The 22,406-nt window shown below is 46.4% G+C and overlaps 1 protein-coding gene across 2 annotated transcripts in view; it reads left to right on the top strand.

Moving 5' to 3' along the window:
- The window catches only part of LOC119436251 (protein spaetzle 3-like), a 92,265-nt gene extending 81,736 nt beyond the window's left edge, over positions 1-10,529 (top strand). Inside the window, exons 3-6 of one of the 2 annotated variants that reach the window (XM_037703045.2) lie at positions 2,851-2,907; positions 6,149-6,328; positions 8,123-8,248; positions 8,507-10,529. In XM_037703045.2, coding sequence (XP_037558973.1) covers positions 2,851-2,907; positions 6,149-6,328; positions 8,123-8,248; positions 8,507-8,675 — 532 coding nt within the window. In that variant the 3' untranslated portion in view covers positions 8,676-10,529. The remainder of the gene's footprint in view (positions 1-2,850; positions 2,908-6,148; positions 6,329-8,122; positions 8,249-8,506) is intronic. The other variant, XM_049656658.1, reaches the window with a different exon arrangement.
- The last annotated feature ends 11,877 nt before the right edge of the window (positions 10,530-22,406 follow it).

The raw sequence follows: 22,406 nt of genomic DNA, 5'->3' as shown, positions 1-22,406 counted from the left end.
CTAAACATGAGGCACGCCGTAGTGGGGGCTCCGGAAATTTCGACCACCTGGGGTTCTTTAACGTGCACTTAAATCTAAGTACACGGTGCTTTCGCATTTCGCCCCCATCGAAATGCGGCCGCCGTGGCCGGGATTTGATCCCGCGACCTCGTGCTTAGCAGCCCAACACAGCTAATTAGCTATAATTGCGTATTGACATGCGTGCTGATTTATCCATTTTCCGGGGACTGCATTTCGCCCGCTAACAACCTAATGTTATCGCTCAGCGCAATACGCGCCGGCGTTGTTTGGAACTTACTAGAATGTTATCGTTGATTCTATCTGTTGGGTATGTTCTCGCCGAACCTTGTGTAATCGGACTGTATGCGCGACTCGAATTGCGTAGTACTTTCTGGAAGCCACGCAGGCACCAGCGATTACGCCGGAATCTTCGATGAATCATGCAAAAAGCCGACTCAGCTAAGGCTTTGTGCTGCTGAGCACGAGGTCGCGGGATCGAATCCCGGGCGCGGCGGCCGCATTTCGATGGAGGCGAAATGCAAAAAACGCCCGTGTGCTTGCATTGTAGCGCACGTTAAAGAACCCCAGGTGGTCAAAATTAATCCGGAGCCCTCCACTACAGCGTGCCTCATAATCGGAACTGCTTTTGGCACGTAAAACCCCAGAAAGAAGAAGATCGTTGTGCTTTGAATGTCACTTACATTTAGGGGCACTAGTTTGCCCAATAAGGAGTCAGTTTCGTCATTCACAGTTTTGCTACTGTGCTCCTTGATCGTCACTACAACGTGACAATATTTCCTCCTGAAGGCGGAAATAAAAGGTGAGAACAGAGGAGGAGCTGGTTATGTTCTCAACTGCCTTGTTAGTAGATGGCTCGCTTTCTGAGAGACGCAGCCTCTCACCAAATAGGCTAACAGTAACAACTCTTATGGATCAAGACAATCGATTTTTCTTTAAATCAATGTGACAGTATCGCTATATGTTACCGGCGTTTCTGTGAGCACGACGGACATTAGTCAATATAACCTCCCTCCGGGGACCTGAACACAACTATGGTGGTTTTTATTGTCTACTGTAATCTTATGAAGTTGAAAAAAAAAAGATTTTTAAAATTTAAATACCACGGTTAGATGCCAAAGCTGTGTCTCCATGTACCTGGAAATAATTAACAATCTCCATCATCTCCTCATATTTGCTATGGTAAAAACTGCATTTCATTGCTTAAACGCGGAGATCAAGAAGGAACTACGTGTAATACATTGCCATGTTGCTGCCGTATCCGGTATTTTCACGCAATCTTGGTGACTTCTAAACACGCCTCGAGGTCGCTTTCGGCCGTCTGGGACGACACAGAGGTCTAGACCATTTTATTGTCCAATTTCTCGAAAGCGGATGGTGATAATATGAGTAAACCGCTTCTTTGGAGTTGCACTGTACTTCATACTCAGAATGAATATTTTGCGTAATCACTTCCGAGTGAATTTCGAAAAAAAAAAAGGTTGAAGGCAATGTGCATTGTATTGTACCAGGGGTCTTAGGAGTATAAGAAAGCGCTTCACATAAAATTTACACAAGCTCTCCTAATTAAAAAAAATTGATTCTTGGTTTTTACATACCATAATCGCGATTTTATTATGAAGCACGCCGTAGTGGAGAACTCCGGATTAATTTTGACCACCTGGGGTTTTTTAACGTGCACCAAATGCATGGTACACGGGCGTTCTGACATTTAGTCCCCATCGAAATGCGGCCGCCGCACATTTTCTCGTATACTACACGCATGTATTGGTGATACGAATTACGATGTGTTAACGTCGTTGCATTTGGTGTGCTCTTTTCAGATGTATGCACATTGTTTCTAGAGGTTATCGTTTGAAATTTTGTAGTGTGTGCAGAATGTTTGCTGGCATAATGTCTCTGCAGTTGGCTCAGTTTACAAGGCGTCACTATGAAAGTAACGGGATGACAACCAGACGGCAAACTGCGTGCACGTGTCGTAATTAAGTTACCTGCACGTGTGTCTCCCCGTAAATGCTGCTGGCAAAGATACAGCGGAAATACGTGTTATTGAAAATCCGCCTATGGTACAGCCCCACTTACTGTAAACAAACGTAGCGGTTCCAATTGAATTGTCTGCTTGCTGGGGCGCAAAACCCAGCTAAAGTGAACAGGTCACCCGGGCAAACCTGGTATAACAAACGCCATTAACCTCGGCAGCGCTGTCACCAGTCATAAACGCACCCGCGAAGATGCCGTCGAGCCGAATTCTGACTTTTTGGAGTTAGCACTTGACGAGCCACTGCAACTGTTTTTCTATGAGCCATGTCCCATGCTTCAGCTTCAACCACCTAGTCACTGTTTCCAGCCTGTAAGCTTCCTATTTGCCTCAGTGCACCTGGACAGGATTACTAAATATTCCACGTATAGCACATTCAAGCTGTCGTAGAGGCCTGGAGAGTAATAATAATTAACGTTGTTTATTATTTAGCATTTTGCTTGTGAGGTTCAGAAGCAATGCTGTTCCTGGAATTAAAGTTTGCGAGTTTGCGATAATTCCGTTCTGATAATAACACTGCGCATGTATCTCGGTTCGCACTAGTATGCTGCAACCGTGCTTCGCCGCGTCACCAAGTGCAGCCCACAACATTTTGCCTCCCTTTGAGGAACCATGTTTCGGTTGCCTTACGCGCGTTACGCTATAAAGCTCACAAATGAATCTGATTGCGCGTTGCGCGACGCGGAGCGCTTAATACCAAATCTGAAAGCCACGGCGCACTAAGCGCTGCAGTCAAAAAAGTGCCCTGAACTTGTTAAGTTTGCGTCAGTGCTGTGCTTCCCGTTATCCCGCAGAGTCAATTGGACAGGCATTGAAGGCGGTGAAAGGTACAAGGGGAAAAGAGTCAAAAGGTAGGTAGACAGACATGCACAGTCTGCACGTGGTTGTGTATTCCTACGTGCGACGCCTCGTCGCGCCAGATTACGCGACAGACCGAGCGCCAAACGCCCACCTGCGTAAGCTACTGAGTTGTTGCTCGTTAACGCTGGTTGGTAAGGCTCATGGAGCACGTACTCGATCACTAAATTGAATTCATTACTTGTATTAACTTATGTGGAGATTTCATGTGTCCAATAACATGTAACAAGGGAAAAGCCTTCGAGGCTCCTCTAGTATTCAAGATTATTCGAGCAGTCAAGGCAGTGGCGCTCGGCTGTGGCGTGTTTGTTGCGAAGCGAAGCAGTCGTGTTGGGAATCACTCCAACATGCACGACGCCTGTCCTCGGCATGCCCGACTGGAAGCACGCCTGCCACGAAGAGGACACCCGGTGCATGTCACGACTAGTGCATACATGTTCGCACCATTGTCGCGGACCAAAGTGTGCGGGGTGGTTTTTCTCGGGGTTGCATGGACGACCTTAACTGAGTGTGACTGTAGGTGGTCTCTCACTTTTCCTTCTGCGCTCAAAGATGACACCGATAGGTTTTGTTCGTGCGATATTACGTAGTCTCTCCTCTCTTTATTTTACATACATTTAAAGGATTTCAGCAAGCGAAGATGTTGTTTGTCAAGATGACAAGTGCTAGTGCAAAGGACGCTCTGCCGTCTTCCTTCTTCTTCGCTTGGTCGGCATTAAGCGAGAACGAAGGACGCCCGTGAGTCGGACAGAAAGGATACGGAGCGGCCCGTTGCTAAGAAAGTGAGCCGATTAGTCAAGCGGGGAAACGGCGGCTCTTGCACGTATCGACAGCGCAGTCGATCGACTTGCGTGACCTCGGGCAACCGCGCTTTCTTATCCGTGGCTCTATCTGTCTCGTTAGTGTAATACCAGTCACGTCGAGTGGAACGTGATGTGAACGTCAAGCAGGCCACAGCCCCATATACTCGTACGTGAGCTTGTGAGCGCGGCCCAGCGATAACCTTCCACGCAAGCCGTTTGGCGCACAGGGCTTCCCTGCAGTGAATGATTCTGTCTAGCCCGCTATGATGTGACCGAGGCCCTGGCTGAGAGCATGAGGGACGCCAGCTACTCTTCTGTCTTCAGCCATGCGGGTCACGGAGTCACCTGTTGACTCTGTGCGGATGAGGCACCGCAGAACTGGCTCACGCAGGGGCACCGAGCCAAAAAACCATGGTCGAGGGTCACGGAAATGAATGTCTTATAACTGTAAAGAAGAACTGTTATCTCTGCTCAGGGGTTGGCCGCACAGCGCGCAAGATATCCGGTCGTAGGTGAGGCTTAACGAGAAGTACCTGTGTACGACGAAATTTCCTACTAGAACTTGACGAATACAGCGACCGTTCCTTTTGGTAGAAGATATCAATAAACAGCTTTAAGAAACGATCTGTTGGATTCTTTCTTTCAGGTTGCCTGCGCATCCACTGGGCTTCTGGATGCCTTCGCCGTTGTTGCATGTTTCCTTCTCTAAACATCGTTTGCGAACACTTTGGCACTGGTGAATGTGGTTGCACGACAGCACGCTGCATGTATGAGATACTGATCGGTGTTCGTCACTATCCACAAGTTCCAACTTGTGCACTGTTATCTGAGGACGAATCCTCCTCCTAACAATGTGTGCAAGTCTTAGGAAATGGAGCTTTGTCATGTCTGTGAATGCTGAAGTGTCATTTATTTATTCTGCCGCTGCAGTCAGTGGTTGCCTTCATAAGCGGTTGTGTGAGATGTGAGCATAACCGAAGCAATGTATGATATCCAAAATATAAGAAGTCTCCGAATTGTCGTATGGGCTTTAAGCAAAACTTTATGTAAATTTTCTTGCGCCAGTGCAGACTACTGAGTGTTATTAATTAAAGGATTTAAACATTAGTACGGTGGACTCTTAGAAAGTCACAAACAAATAAAGCACTCACTAGGCGAGTTGCTTCATCGCACGTCGATATGACTCATTCTGCCTTGCAGCGTGCCTTGATACAGGGCATCACTACGAAGGCCTACAAACGAATAAGGTGCTCATGATGACTCGCGAAAAATAAAAGAGACTGCTTAATATAAGGTGAAGGGGCGATGGCGTTATTGACATTTTATTTGCAGTCGTATAAAACAGATGCGCAGTCGTCACGGGTCACCACATAGCTAGGGACGTTCAGTCATGCTTAAATGCTAACGCTGTGGAGTAGCCCTGTGTAACGCCTACAGCGAAGTCTAAAGAACAAAGGAAACAACGATAAGTGACAACGTGAAATTGAGTATTACATGCTGTGTGCCATCTTCGTTCCGTGTTATCGCTTCCACGGTACGTATATGTGCATGCTTAAACTGTATTTTAACAACGAGCCTAAACCTTTGCGTTGCAATTAGTTCCATAGTAATGCTCACTTCATCTGCGGAAATATCTTGCGTATAAGACTGCATCCGCACATTCGTAAACTATTGTATTTTATTGTATAAGGTTTATTTTGCGATTTTAAATGTCTGACCTCACACTATAGCTTGATCCCTCGCAGACTACTCTTATAAGCTTACGAAATATAGAGTCGTGGTAACAATAAGCAGAAAAAGAGAGACGACATTGACTCCGGTAGCACGGAGCGAACGTGGTTATTTAGATCACTTCGAGTTGCGTTCCATGCGCAGCAGTGGTTTGGGGCGAATAAAATAATAAAAGTTGCCGCTATGACAGAACAGTAAATGACTAGAACACACGCATGGCATTATTTATGAATCTTCCTTCTGAGAAGCCACATGTTCTGTAAGAAAGTCGATAGGGCTGTGGGAAAGGTTTCAGGAAAGTTTTCACACACATCGAGGACCGCTATGCTTTTGTAATCGTTCGGTAGCTATCTTATTTATTTTCTTTGTTATGGATGATTTCACGTGACATACGTTCCACCGTTTTTATCAGGCAACCGGCATTACATCATTGCTTTGTCATGGTCCAGTCTAACCAGCGGCTTCTAAAGGCAACATTCTGACTGAAGCGATGAACATACCACGGCAGCTGCTATTGTTGACGACGCTGACCCTGGCGTTCCAGAAAATCGGTCGCCCAATTATAATTCGTTGCATGCGTGCAAGCAGTGTGCATCAGTAATATCAGCTGCGGGTGTTAGATACTGGGCAAGCAGCGCTTATCGATGCCCTAGCCTCCCTATGCTGGAAGCGTAAAGCAGGACATGCGGGTCGCTCGCAGGGAGCGTATCGACATGTTCATCGACGAGAACAAGGCTCTGATCCGGCGCATGTTCGGCGAGTACTCGTCGCCCGACGAGGACGGTGGCCACCGGGACCACTACGAGACGTACGACGGCAAGACCATCCACACCAGGACGGAGAGGTCCCGCTCCTCGTTCGCCGGTGCCTCGTCCAACAAGTGAGTCTCCGCCGGCGATTAGGATCGCGCAGATGGCGTGTGTTCTGCGAGAGTGCTTTCGTCTATCCCGCCCCATTGTGAAGAACAAAGAAAAACAGTTAAAATTTAAAGATGAGATTAGCCAGACAAACACGCACCGTTCTACTCCGTAAAAGTGATGCACTTCGCTATTAAACGCCTTAATACCTCGTTATAACGAAAGCGGTCCTCTCCTTGTAAACTATGCTTCATTAGAAACAATGATTTACAGTCGTGTGGCTTTCACGGGGCGTACGACCTGAATTCCCTGTCCACAGGGCATTTAGGACTCTTGTACCAAGGCTTAAAATAAAAGCACATGCTTTGTGGGCAAATGCAACAACCTCGCTGTTCACTGTCCTCTTGAGCGACTTGAAATATTATGCAATAAGCTTAATTGACTTATCAACAACTATTAATTTGCCGACATTGAAGGTGCCGAGTAAAACGTAATATCCAATTAAGAAGTTGCAGGGCATAGTGAGAAGCATCTAATTTCTTCCTTACCATGAAGCTGTCCTGTCGTCGGTTTAATATTTCCTGCCTCACAGGCAGACAGCGCCGGAATAGCGTGAATAAGTAATAAGGCAAGCGAAAACCATGATCCCGAGACTACAACCACCGTTGTGTTGGATGCATCACCATACACTGCCACCAGCTCCTCATCCTTTCCACAGTCCGTCAATGGCGAAAACAGACAAAACATCACAAAGTTGCTATGGGCGCTTTATCGCTATCGAGCCTGGCGTGGCCGCATGATTTCATCGGGCAAATGATCTAGACAAAATGAGTGGCCACGAGCGCTCCGCGTTCTGTTCAATGTATCCCCGTTGTTTACTGCTTATTCATGCGCCATATTTTGCACGCATCAACGGTGATTCGTTCGGAGCAGCTACGGCGAAGTAGCTGCCGTAACCTCACGGCAACGGATCGGAATTATCGGGAATCGTCCAAACACGGCATCGTACCTACTATTGTTTATTCCGGTAACCTACGTTTCAGGGTGATATGAAACTGGACAATTTAGTAATGGTCCATTATTAACAGCAGCGTGCATTAATAACCGACACAACGGTGGTGCTTCCGTGAGTTCGTGTGCCGGTATATTCTGTCGAGGTCAGCATTGAGCGCAGTTTATAGGCACGACGAATAGGAGGGGAAGGCCGCGAAGGCCCGGCATGCATATAGCTTTAAATTGTCATTAATATCATTCAAAGGATGTGTAATCTGAAACTTCTCGCTGAAATTAACACCAGGGCATTAAATACCTTTCATGAAAGGGGCTGCAATGTCACTGTAAGAAGTAGGCGGCGCTTTTCTTTGCGTATTCTATACTTGTGTGAAAATTCGCATTGGGGATCGACACCTATGAAAATGGAGGTCCCAGGGAAAATATACCAATGTCATAAAACCTACAAAGTCTGCAAAAACGTCATAAAAATAAATAAACACAGGATAATTTGAGTGTAAACATTAGAATATCACAAATAAGTTCTGCGGAAGCCCGCAATGTGGATAAAAGTTCATGAAACGGAAAAATTGTTCTCCGCCCGAGTGTAGCATGAAGCCACAAAGGAAACCCTTCGCATTTAAATCTCCGGACCAGGACGAACGTTTCTTCAACTGCGAAGCTTGTGAGAAACCCATCCGGGCTTCCTTCGTAGCTTCGTTCTACCGTCGGATGGGCGACATTTTTTTCCTCTGGCATTAGAGTATCGCATAAATAAAATGTACAAACTGGTTTTACGCTAATGACCCGAGCCGCTTCTCTCCCAGAGTGGATGCCTGCGAGTCGGCTGTGGAGATCGTCACACCGTATTGGGCATCGAACAGCGCTGGCAAGATCCGGGCCATTGTCAACACCCAGCACTTGCAACAGGCGATACAGCAAGAAGTCTGCCAGTGCGTACCTCAAATCCATTACTTTCCGTTATAGCGCAATGTGTAGCGTGATACATGAAGGAATGTTTGTAATTCGCACTACCATTAGACACAAGCGAGTGCCTTATAGCTGTGGCGAGGCTTTGTTATTGCGTATATCTAAATCATCTAAATAATGAACACCGCCGCTACCGAACATTTCATGGAACGAACATGTGAAAACAGCAAACTTTGTGCCTGTAGGAAATGTGCTCTGTTCAGCCCACTGTATTCTTGCAGATCTGTGCAGACCAAGAAGTGCAACAACGACTGCAGCTGCGAGCAGAAGTACAAGTGGCATAGGCTCCTGGCTTACGACCCGGACGACGATTGCAAAGGAATCTTCATGGACTGGTTCCTGTTCCCCTCGTGTTGTGTGTGCCGGTGTGCAAACCCCATAAAAAAGTGACGCGCAATGCTCCTCGTGACGTGGCTGCTCCTCTGGATAGCGCTCGAAAGCAACGAACGTCACCCTAAAGTAAATGGGGTATGCTGCTCCGAAAACCTGACGCTGATCGCAAGTCACACCCGTAACATAGGACGGAAATAGAGGAAGCAGTGAAGAACGGTGACCGACAAGACAACTCTGCGACGCATTGCTACCCAGACAGCTGTGGTGATGTGAGCCTTTTTGGGAAGAGCGGCCGAAACAGCACGGGACGTGGGACACCACCCGCGAAACAAATTGTGCGTGCGTGTTCGATGACTGGACAGCGTGTGTATACTGGACTGGAAGACGCGGAAATGTCGCGGGCCGAGTGCCCGCGCGCGCCGCCGGCGTGGCCGTCCTACCGTGAAGCGGTGTGCGCGTGTGTGTGATGTGTGTGCGTGTGTGCGCTTCAAGCGACTTTGGCCAGGCCGTATGACGGCGACCATGGCTGTTGTGTGGTGTACGCACTCAGCAACTGGTGCTCAGAGGACTGACTGTTCAAGGAAGACGCGGGGGAATAGAAGTATTACACCCACGTAACTTGTTCAAGAAAGCAGTGACTGTCCTTTCCTGGAGATCGATAGAGCGAGAAGCTCTTTCATCCTTGTAGTTTTCCAGTAGGGAGCATGCACATATTATATCTATGCTTAAGTGTGGCGTGCATGGTCATGAATCGGCCTGAGAGAAGTGAACGTTAGATCGTTATTCCAGGCAGGCACAGAGGAAGAAAAATCATACTATAATTTAAAGAGTGATAAGTAAGTCGACGAACCATTAAGTTATACGGTTACTTGAAATGAAGGAAGAAAATGCTTAGGGGGGAGAGAAAGGTTAGAAGGGAATTTAGAGTTGTCTGGGAAGACTTAATAAACACTATGCAGTTGCACACTCCAGAATATAATCCCGGTTATTTTTTCAGCTTCTCTGTTACACTAGTAGCTTTACGCAGAAGCGACCAAGGAGACCAACTGTGCCTAGCAAAAGTCGCATAAAACTTTTCTCGCTGTGTGCCATCAGTGCGGTACTGAGCAGGCAAAATCAGCAGTTTCGCCTCGTTTCTGTTTTTTTTTTCTTTCTGTTTTTCTTCTCTAAGTTATTGATCATTGCTTTTGAGGAATGTACGAATCGCGGTCGGAGAACGCAGTCGTGGCACGACGACTTGAGCAAATTCTGCTTCCCTTATACTACGTGCAATTATTCCTTCTCGGCCACTGCGAACGAAAGCGGCTTTAAAGTTCATGAAAAGTACTCGGAGTACTTTTTTTTCGCATGCACAATGAGTAGTAGCAAGGCTCTATGTTAATTAAAAAAACGATATTTAGCCCGTTAGAAATGAGAGGTCCCAAATGCACAGCGTAGCATGCGAAAGTTCATTCATGCAAACTGTGTTCGATTTATTTTAACTCGTTCTTTTGTTGTACTTCATGTGCTCTTTGATTTTGAACAAAGAACGGTTGACTGGGATATTATGGAGTTTAGTGGAATGTTCTGTTTTATGAAAACATGAGTGAAAAATAAATAAAAAAACAAATAAAATACATTTTCGCTGTTCCCTCCGCATCTAGGGGGGGGGGGGGGGGGGGGGGCAGAGCCTGGCCGCTTGCAAGAGCCCTCTATATCGCAGTGGTTAGAGAAGCGCAAGTGTGCTGTGCAGTGTCTCTTATTGTTTTTGCCAACTGAATCATCTGACTTTCTGGCAAGGAACGAGTGCATTCCGATCAAACTACAATAGTAACTATACCTAAGAATTATTTCGCTTTATGCTGCTGTATAAAAAGTGAGCGGGAGTAAGAAAATAAATAAAATATATGAAAGCGTAAAACGATGCCTATTTCCTGCAAAACCCATAAAAAAATTATTTTGCTCTTCGGTCTTGTGACGCAAAGAGATGGTATACGCAAAACGTTTTTCGTTATGTGTGGTTTCGACGAGACTTCACGAGCTGCCTGCTTAGCGCATGGCAGCTGCTTATCTCCTGCGAAAACAACGTCGTCTAGGTGTATGTTTTGTACATAGTACGTCTTTTTTGTTGTGATTGCTCCACCGGTCTTTTTTTTTTCTTTTTTTTTGACCCAGTACATCGGCATTAATTGTAAACCTTTATGAAATATCCCAGCAGTTAGTTTTATTGAGCGATGCTCAAACGTTTGTTTCGGACTGTCATATAGCGAGGAAGACGAAGTAGTACCCGCGGTTGAACGAGGGCACGAGCGGACATTAAAGAAGAGGATGTTTGTCGGCATGCATGTCCGCCTCAGTTTCACTGGCGAAAGCGTCTCTGAATGGTCCAGTTATTCAAATGTTACCGTCATCGGCTTTCATCATAGTCACGGCCGCTGGATAAAAAAAAAGGTGCGGCCTGCCTTGTCGGGCGCGCTGCTTTGGGAGCGAACGTGACGGCCGTAGTTGCATTGTCGGCCGCTTGGCTGTGCCGAACGGCGCTAGCTGAGGGGGATGGAACGCTTCGGCTTGCACGCGCGACGGCGTTCCAAGCGCGTTCCTGACGCATTTGCTATGCCGATGCCACACAACAGACCCCGGCGTGTGGCGCCGCGGCGGATCACACCGTTTTCGATGCACGCGGCAGGCCGCACCTTTTTTTTTTTTTTTTTTTTTCCAGCGGCCGTGTCATAGTGGCTTGATTTCGTCGAAAAATGATGCTGCGTCAGTTTTGTGCCTCGTCTCTAACGAACTGACCATATTTTCAGTACTTATTACATTCTTGAAACAGCATCACTGTCAAACGCGAATACTTGAATTGGCAATCATTACACAATGTTGTCGAATGCCATCCTACATTTTACTTACTCAGAGCTGGTGCGGCACCCTCACCGAATTGTTCTTTTCGTGAGGAAGATGAAACAGTAGACGTTTTTTTTTTTTTTTTCATTGCTTGTTAATTATTTTCTAACTTGCGTAAAAGGAAAGTTAAATACGCCGCTCCGCTTTTTTCGGGTTAGATTGAACTGTTCCAAATTTATTATACTTGAATGCCTCGACTCTTGCGCACAGCGACGGGAAGGTTTACGCTGACATCCAGGATTTTATTGTAGAGTCAATGCGATTTAAACTCAATTGAGACCTCAATTTTCTGTTCTTTACACCAAATTCTACTTTATTTGTTTTGTTATTGCTTTAATTTACTCCTTCATTTTCATAAAATTATTATCTCCAATCTGTCTAGGTTCTAACCTACCTTTTCACCAATCTTGTTTGAATCCTTTTACATTTCTTCTTTCTTATTTTATGTTGAACTACGCTGTTCTTGGACAACCCCCCAGAGCTGGTATGTGCCAGTAATTTCAAGGCTTTAAATCTGCATTCGTGTCGTTCCTCTCTGAGCTCTTAAGTAGAGCATTTTGTCAACAAGCATTCGTCTAGCCTATGTAAGATTCCTGGCGAATCCTTCTAGTTCAACACAATGAGCGTTCGGGGGTTACATCTGCAGCCGCCTTTCCTGCCTTCGCAAGGTCATTCAGCCGTTCCATGGAACAAGTGGAAGCAGGCCTTTGAGATGCACATAGTAGCCTCCGGAGAATCCGAGCTTTCTCCCGATAGCCTCAAGGCGATTCTGCTCACTTGTCTTGGCATCGATGGGCAGTGATATTTCTCTACACTTTAGCCAGCAGTCTGGCGCTGCTACCGTTAGTACTGCCGCTGCACCTCTGGCCCTTCAAACGCAGGTGACACCGCTTCGGTGCAACGCGTACGACACTGTAATTGCCATGTTGTCTGACCATTAAAAGTGTTCACTCAGCGTCATTTTCGCGCGTCAGTGGTTCAGTCACTGCGCTCAACATGCACGTGAGACGGTGGAAGAATACATCGCTACTCTACGAACCCTTATTGGCGATTGCAGTTTAAAAAGTCTTACTCGTAAAATTATTCGTGAACAGCTTGTTTCGAAAACCATGAAACAGCATTTACGTGAACAATTAATTTTTTTTTTCAGGCTCTTCACTTGCTCTCTCACGAGCTTTTGCTGTTGCAAGCCAGTATGAACAAGCCGTGAGTCAGCTAAATAAGTTTGCGATCGAGGACGCCTCAGTTCATCATGTTAAAAACTCGCAGTTTCACTCGAAAGGCGAAGCATCGATTGCGATAGCAAATTAGTGGACAGCTTTACGAAGTAAGGATAGTCGTTTTATCGGCCGTATAAACTTCTAAACAGAGGCATACTAACTAAATTAACAAGCAGATGGTGTTACGCGCGCACAAGCAAACATGAACATATCTCACTCTATGACCGCGGAAACTCGCTGTCAGAACGCTGTCGCCATCGCCACTTGATTTCAAGATAGTGCGGCCCCGGGGGGGGGGGGGGGGGGGGGGGCGCTACGCAGCAGCTGCCGGAGTAGAATGCGCCCCCTCCCTCCCCTCCTTTCAGAGCCGTGCGCGTGACTGAAGACGGCACGCTTCGTCCCCGCTTTTCTATCTTGCTTGCGCCAGATTGACCCGCCATCGCCGGCTCGCCGTCGCACGCTTTCGCTCGCACATGCAGCATACGGCGCGGGTGACGATATTATCGTTCTTGGACTTTACACGGAACCTCACGGCGACGCCGACCGCGACGGCAGAAATGCGCCTGAGGTGTCCATATAATTGCTATCGCAATAATAGCACGAAGACCCCGCCGATCGTCAGAACTTCCAGATGAACACGCACGTTGTGAGAAGTGCAAAGCGCGCGAGCGTCGAATACAAGACCTCACAAAACTTCGCGTGGGCTTTCGTGGCGGAGCGACTGATCTTTGTGCGAACAGCACCACATCCAAGGCGTGTGGTAGCTGTCGATTAGGCAAAATTGGGCATTTGGATTTTGTGTGCAATTCGTCTGCAAATATTTAAGACGTTAACGACGACGGCAATGACTAGTTCACAGAGTAGTGAAAAGACAGTTTATCTTTTCAAGGGACGCAAGAAGAGCATTTCCGCATCCGTCTTTATGTAAGGTCAGGCTATGTCGTTCGTTGATAGGGGATCGTCAGTTATACTGCCCTGGCAGAACTCTACCACCACTTCGTTCCAAGCGCTTGACCTCTGAAGTGTACTTTGGTGTAGCTCTTTGACTACGCCGAGTCAAGAGTAAGAGTTCAAGGATGCTTCGTCAGGTCACTTAAGTTTCAATATAGAAGTGCTTGCATTTTTCTTTATGTTCAGTCTGAAGGCACCAGTGTGCTGTGTCTATGTAGATGTCATTGTGACACTACAGATAAACATTGAAGGTACATCGCTTCAGTGTCTGGCATTGACACCTAGAACACCTCTACTGCCACCTGAGCTACTTTCAGAGTACGAACATCTGTTTGCCAAGAAACTAGGACTCGTCAAGAGATTCAGTCATAAAATGAAAGTCCGTGAGTCCGTTAACCCCATTGCCAGCAAGCTTCTATGTTTGCGTTTACTATCCGCGAGCAAGTGTCAGCTGAATTGCAGGAACTTGAAGCACAAGATACTATTGAGCATGTTGACGCCTCTGAGTGGGTTTCTCTGATAATCGATGTTCAGAACGAAGATCAATACGAATATGCGTTGATCTGAGAGAATGCGTCAAAGCTATAATCGTCGACAGCTATCCGCTGCCTTACCTGCACGTTAACGAACCACACGTGGTAAAAAGTGATCTAGACACTCGCAGTACGCTGTGCCTCATAATCAGATCTAGTTTTGGCACGTAAACCCCCGAATATAATTTATATTTGGGTTGCCTGCAGGTAAGCCTGCTGCTTCTCCATCTACGTCGTGGGAAGACAAAACAGCGCACAACTGCGAAACACAGCGTACGGAGCCAACCGCAGCATGAAAGCACCAGTGTACTTAAGCCCAAACCACCTGAGAGCGATTTTGTGCGCGACGGCGATGAGCGACGGCTTCGCGTGAATGGGCTTTCGCTCGAACAGATCACTCCTTCTTGTCGCTCGATCGCTCGGTTCTGGAAATCTAGAATTAGTCGCTCGTCACCCGGAAGTGCTACGAGCGACCGACTAGCCAATAGCGCGAAGCCAGAACGGGATGTACTTACTTGCTGCCCTCATACCGGCAACACCGGGGACACGTCGTTCAAAGTCGTCGATCGCGTGCGGTAGGAATTGTAGGCGACGAGCGAGCGCGACAGCCATCTCCATCGTGTCGCTTGTCGCTGTCGTGCGCAAGATCGCTTGCATGCGGTTTATACTTAATGCCAGCGCCGCGGAATAGCGATCGAGTGAGAAAAACTCTTACGCGCTAAGCAAGAAATAGTATGTTTTTTAGCAGCCGGAGAAATATCAGGGCCGGTATTTTGTAGCGATGCCTTATGACTTATTCTATATTAGTCTTATCATCCACCGCTCACAACCGGCTGATCCCGTTGATAACGCGAGCAGACCGTCGCTCTGACCACTGACAAAGCGCGATAACCGCGAAAAGGCATTAGCACCGGAAAGGCATCGCTACAAAATACCGGCCCAGATAGTGAAGAATTCGAATTACACTGCCAGCGGTTGGGCGAGGGCACGAGCGCGCATTAAAGATGATGATGTTCATCGGCATGCATGCACGCGTCTTTACTCCGTGAGTTGCTAAATGCAACGCTAACATCTGTAATTTGGTAGAACCAGTATATATAAAGTTATCTTAGAAGTGGTTCAAACGAACCTGACGACCTTTTATTGAAAGCACTGCTTCTCGTTTTTACTGAAGTACTGCACAACGACACGGCTTCTCATCGGTTTGGAACTGCCCTGAGCCATTAGGTATCTTGTGATGCTTTTGCAGATGATAATGAAAGGCCGCAGTAAAATGCGAGAACAGCCAGCAGATTTCGCCTACCGCTTAATATTATGTTCGTGCGTGACTCATAAAGACGCCATAAATTTATTTACCTGCATCCACAACCATGGAACGCTGCGACAGAGGAAGAAAAAAAAACATATTCGGTTTTTATTTTTTCTTGGCTTAATATGGCTGGTTCGTGCTCAGTGTTGTAGCAGGTAGATGAAGAAGAAGATCGCTGCACCGAGGCTCCAAGAACTATGGAAGGTAAGACCCTTGACTGGCGGTTCTCTGACGTTCTGGACCAGTTCCAACGCATACGATTCTTGTGGCTCCGTAGCAACAATCAAAGCATCTCTGCGTGCTTCTGCAGCGGAGTGTACATATAATAGCTGGCTTGACATGCGTATTTTTTGCGCTTACTCTTACACGTACGGGTCGTCAAGTGAAGTCTTGTGGGTCAACACCCATTTAGAAGTTGTGGTGCATGCCGAAGGACTCAATGGTCCAGAGCGAAATTAACACAAAAACAAATTATGCAGATCTAATGCATATGAACTTGGAGTTTATGTGAAACGGTTAATTAAATACAACACGCAACTAGATGCGACGCGTACATTTACCTTTAGATTAGAAACTAGACGTCGATCTCTATCGCGCAACACGTGCAACCTACGAGGGATCGCGAACGCGAAGGAAGCGCATTGCACGAATACATACACTGTAATCAATTAACTGTAATGAGTTTCTTTCGTAACAATGTCCAAGACAGCATGGGACGGTGGGACCCTTCCTAAAGATTGCAGGGGGTCACAGCCATTTATGTCCTGCTTGAATGGCGCCTCACCAGGCCACATAGTAAATTTTGGTTATACGCTGGAAGTTGATGGGTGCCCTCTAGGGAGCGTTCTACCGCAAAAATTTTTTCGAATTGGTTCATTAATAGCCGAGACAGAAATATTTCAGTGCCGCGAAGCCATGATTTCAGGAGGCGAGCGTCACCGCCAACATAGCCAAACTCTCCACTTGCCCCCGTCTAGCCTCCGCAAGCGGAATACATTCCCTGCGTTCTCCCATACCAGAGCTGGAGGATCGCGTGACACATACGTTACGGGCTCCGCCTTCTTTTTTTTTTTTTTCTCGCTTTTTTTTTTTTTTTTTTACTGCGCGTTCCATTGTCCGCGCTAGCTCTCAACTGCGTTTTCACTGCGCCTCGTAAGGCCAAATGAAAACACGCCAAGCATCTCAACGCGCTCGCTTCCTCGCGAGGAGTTCATAACTCGTAAGACCGCTCAGCGGCAATCAATGCGACATTAATGCTTTTTTTATTTTATACACTCATTTTATACACTTATGACGTATAAAATGAGTGCATATACACTTATACACCACCTACCCATTGGCTGCGTCGTCACGTGCCTGACGACGCACGCACTAGGCAACACGTTTATAGTCAGCCAAATGACTGCGACGTGATGTTCGCAAAGGCGCACGCACTAGACACACATTTAGCCAATCAGAATCGTGGAGCCGCCGTGGCGGCGGGGTAGCGTGCTCATCTCGCGCCCCGGACGCCCCGGTTCGATTCCTACTCAGACCGAAATTTACCTAATTTTCTTTTCATGGGATTAATTTACTTTGTTTACAGGAACCTCCTTGAGAAAGTTGAGGTGAATTCGAGTATTTCTCGATGTGGTTTTACTCTTTGCCGTTGGCCGTATTCGTTACCATCATTTGGTCACGCCGCCGACTACAACGCCGGATTTTCGCGGAATGGGGCACATACTGTTTTCGCATTAATAGATAAAAAGACTATCTCGAGAGTCTCGGCGCTACTGGCCATGCTGCCGTCGCATCCTGTGGCGAAAAGAGGCCGAAAAAAGCCGCGTTCACATGAATGCGACAGTGGCGTATCACATTTTCTAGCGCATCACGATTAATGCGATGTGCCAGCTTTTACATGTAGCGTATCACCCTTGGTGCGAAGGTGGTGGGACGCGGTGTCACACATAGGAGGCAAAGCAATGCATCCAGGTGCTACCGACGCCACGCCAAGCGGCAGCTCACCGAGCGCAGTAAATCCGCAGCAAAATTTTATTTCTGATACTTCCTAATGCGATGCGATCACGTTTACATGCACTGCGAAAGTCGACTTACTCGTCCCATTCCAACCCTGTCTGGCGCATCAATGTGACGCTCTTTCTTAGCGCATCAGCGCCGCTTACATGGATGCGATGCGCCAGTTGTCGCATCCATATAAACGCGGCTAAACACTGCAGCGACAGCGCTGGAAGTTTCTGCAAAGCTTAAGACGTACAAAGTATAAACATAAAATCTTACTATTTACCATTGAATTGCTTTCTTAAAAAAGAATACCTAAAGAAATTACGCTGTGAAAGAAAGTAATACAAAATATTTTTCCGCCATAAATATTGTCTTAGAACCAACTAAATAAGTCCACAATGAAACTAGAAAAATCTTGTACACCAATTAGAGCTGTGTATAATAGGGCAGCAGTAGTATTGGCCATTATACGACACATATGCAACAATACACCATTTTACTACAGGGCCTTTGCGGAAGCGTTTAGTTGCTGCCATATTGGGCTGACAACGCTTCTGTTTTCTGTCTTTAACAACCAAGTTTACGGTACTACAGATGATTCGCAAGCATGAAAACAGTTGTATAAATTCGTTCAGCGTTTCATGACCACGTTAGGTGACTTCTCATGAAACTAAGAAATTATTTGTTTAACAGCCCTAGAGGGCGGCGCGAATGAATCGAATATAAAATCGTCTATACATGACCGTTTGTTCACCAATTCGTCAAGTATGTTAGGCAGAGCGAGTGAGATCTGAAGGTGACTGCGTTTGGAAATGCGTTTCCACAAGTGTTTTAATGTGGTGACGCCCTATTACGTTGATTGGGGACAGCTGATTCTTAAAGGGAACTGAAGACAAATTTTTTTTGTTTGTATTGTTCAATCACACTTCTGCAAATAACGAACAGCCGCTCTTACCGTGAGGAGAAGTTTTTAAGCCAGAAAAGACGCTAAAAGGAAGGCGGGTCGTGACACTGCTGCCTCCTGCGGTGCGTCGTCCATCCTGAACATGGTCGACCGGCCGGTGAGCTCTTAGGCGTGGGCATGAACGCGCTGTTTCCCATGGAGAAAAAAATGGCCAGTCCAGACGATTCGCACTGCGGGGAACATGATGGCTTGGATGTCATGGGTGTGGGGGTGGTGTCTCTTGCGCATGCGCGTAGGCGCGTGAGGCAACCTAGGAATCGGTCACATCGGTGATGGATGTCGTGGTGACCGGGGTAATAGATGCGTGTACAACATCTAGTGCTACTGCACCTTTCTCTGCCTAGCCACTATTGAGTAGGGGAAGTGTACCCGGATCCCGAAGGGCTTCTGTGTTATCAACTAGGACAAGATACAAGGCTTTGCTGATAGTATATTGGGCCACGTCGGCATACAGGAGGGTGTCGTCGCCAAAGACGTGGACTTGAGTCCCTGCACGGCAGCGGCTGGAGTGACGATCCAGATGCATATGTTTCAGAAGACGTGCGATCGACCTGAATGGCCGTACGCAAGTCAGGATGGCGCTGACGTGGAAGCGGCTGGGAGGGTAGAATAGTGACGGCGTAGACTAATTGGCCTATGAATTTGGTGCTTAATTTTTCGCAAAGCCAACTGTACTAGGCCTTGTGGAAATGTGAGTTATTTCTCTTAAATTACGCGGAGGCAAGCAATACTTTGGGGCTGCAGCCAGTGTGAGAGCGCGCGAACAGAGTTTGCGCATTAACATGTTAGCATATCGGACAAAAGTGGGTTACTTGAATACGCCTTTATAGATAAATTTAAAGTCTGCACAATGGGTTACTCACTACAAAAAACATAATATGCTGCTATGTAGAAATAATCCAGATTAAGACATAAAACTACGCGTGTCCGAGTGCCCTGTTAATGTGCATTAAATGTTGCTGCAATCGGCAGGTGCATTGGATGACATTAGCAGTTGTGAGTGGTGAAATGGATTTATTGCGCTCGTTTTTCACGCGTTTATTCAGGCTTGACGTACGAAAACATCCAAGCAGGCATACCTAGGACCGAACCAATGATTAGTTACTCACGGCTAACGTTCTAACTAGGGAGCCTTCAAAATGCAGGCCTAAGCACTTTTTCATGGTGGTGTCAGTCTCTTCAAGGGTACATGCCGCCACCTGCTGGGCTAAATTTTCGGTTCATTTAGCGACTTTTGAGACTCAAAATAGTGGTCACCAAGAATCTGCTGTTATGACGTTGGGGTCCTCAAGCCTTGCGCTTGGCATCCAACGTTACGATGTGGTAGGTGACCGAATCAGACTGGCCATTACCGTCGGTAGACAAAAAAGTCAGGCAGGAATGAGACGCAACTTTTTGAAAAGTTTAAATTTATTAGCATGATGAAAGTGAGGGGGGGGGGGGGGGACGAAAGTGAGAAATAGAGCACGGCGAGGTCTCTTATATACCCTTCAAGCCCTCCAAAATGTCCCTTGTTCCCTGGACGCAGAACTCACATGGTTCTCACTTGTGTAGGTAGGATCTATTCTTTCCTTCGGTGGCCGTAGGGATCACTGGCTCTCCGGTGGCCGTAGAGTCCATTCCTCCGGGTGACCGGAAGCACTTGACGGAACAGCCACAAAGGTGCAGCAATCGTAGTGAGTGTGTGTCATGCTTCACCAGTGTGCACAAACGTGTACACGCACCACAAATGTTGTCGTGACTTCTCAAGAGAATCAACGACGCTCCTGAGCATTGGGCCTGTTTGCTTTGTCTCAAATAAGCCTCCAACAGAGTTTGAAAACATCTGAAAGCAAACGAAGGAGAAAACTTTACACCATTTATTTAATCTCCTAGTGTAATACCAGAACATGAAAGGACTCTGGTAATACGTTGAAACTTGTAAAAGGAATGGGTGTGGTACGTTCTTTAACGGGCAGAAATATGCTATACGTATACAGACTGCATGGTATTTGAAGAAACACGAATACTGCTTGAAAAAAAATTCCGCATAATCTCGCATAATGTATTTTGTTCCCTGTTAACCTCTTCAATTCTTAAATGTAAGGAACTAATAAATAACAATTATAAGAAGGGAAGGGGGATATACAAGGAGTTCATGTTTTATAAACACTTTCTTACATTACAAATAATGTTGAGGTGCCGATGAAAATGTTGTGAACAATCACACGCCAAAGTATCTCCGGAAATCAGGGGCCAGATTCACAAAGCTTTTTTTTTTTTCGTAAGTAGTCTTTGCCATTGGCCGGCCACCTTAGATAATATGTCTTGCATCCGGATTGGCTGAAATTCTTCCTTACGAACAATTCTAGCGTAAGAAGTTTTTGTGAATTCGGCCCTGTACCTCTGTTCACCTCTAGGGATGTGTACGCACCTCTTACGTTTAGAACCTGCCTCAGACGAAAGTAAGTAGTGGACGCCGACGTATATGGTACCAGCACTTTTTTTTCTGCTTTCGTTTCGATGCATGAGCTGGATGCTGCTTTGGTTATTAGGTTTTGTTTACTCTGTTTTGCATATGCATGTCATATGCATATGCAATGTGGATCAGAGAGCGAACAGGAATTGCCGATATTCTAGTTGGCGTTAAAACAAATACAATGAAGCTCGGCAGGCCATGTTATGCGTTTGGCAGATAACCGGTGGACCATTGAGTTACAGAATGAGCACCAAGGGAAGAGAAGCGCAGTTGAGGGCGACAGAAAACTAGATGAGGTAATAAAATTAGGAAATTTGCAGGCGCAAGTTTGAATAAGCTAGTGCAAGACAGGGGTAATTGGAGATCGCAGGAAGAGGTTTTCGCCCTGAAGTAGACATAAAAAATAGACATAGACAAAAATAGGCATAAATAAAAAAGGCATAAATGATGATGATGATGATGATGATGATGATGATGATTATGCATATCAAAGGTATAAATGAAACTACATCCCAGGTTGCCTGGGATGTAGTTTAACGAGGACATTGAATGTTCAACTGCGCATCGTTAAGGAAAATGACGGAGCTAGGTATTAAATTGCCAACATGATTAAAATACCTCTCAAGGTGACCTGAGCTACTCAACTGAAGATGTCACCTCGTGTAAGTATAATCGGGACCTCTTTTTGTTATTTCTTACGCCGATTATTGAATGTAACGACTATAGGCTCGCGCTATTTGAGTCAGTGGGCGGTTGTAGTAAACCAGAGAGTGCCTGTAATATACATGCCTTTGTTTGGAATTGAAGCAATATTCTCTTAACAGGGGCAGCTGTAGATAAAACCCACGTCATGCACAGGCTAGCTAAAGAGACTCATTTAAGACCTTACAACTACTGCGTAAAAACGTCATATTCGCTATTCCCATAGCCTTTTTATAAAAATCTTGTAAAAAACACATACACACACACTGCATGAGTTCGTTCACAGCTTCACCAGAAAAATGACGTAGCGGTAAGCACAAAGAATTAGTTAAAAGGCTAAAATTACTTGCGTTTAACAACGTCCAACAACACTGGCCTGGTTTCAGCCTCAAGCAACCTTCCAAATTCATACAACATGACTTCAGCTGCGTGCACGGAGCAGCTCACATATACGAGAAACTTATTACAATTAAATTCAGGGGGTCTAACGAGCCAAACCAATGATATGATTATGAGGCACGCCACAGTGGGCGACCCCGGATTAATTTTTACCACAAGGTATTCTTTAACGTGCACCCAATGCACGATACACGGGCGTTTTTGCATTTCGCCCCAATCAAAATGCGGCTGCCGTGGCCGGGATTTGATCCCGCTCCCTCGGGCTTTGCAGCGAAACGCCAGAACCACTACGCCACCACCATGAGTGTATATACGAGCGAGTAATTTCACATTGCTGCACACGCTTAAATAGATCGCGAAGAGCTGATGTC

This window comes from Dermacentor silvarum, chromosome 1 (assembly GCF_013339745.2).
Source record: "Dermacentor silvarum isolate Dsil-2018 chromosome 1, BIME_Dsil_1.4, whole genome shotgun sequence".
Taxonomy (NCBI): domain Eukaryota; kingdom Metazoa; phylum Arthropoda; class Arachnida; order Ixodida; family Ixodidae; genus Dermacentor; species Dermacentor silvarum.
Note: the sequence above shows the minus strand (reverse complement) of the source record. Positions and strands in the feature narration are given on the sequence as shown.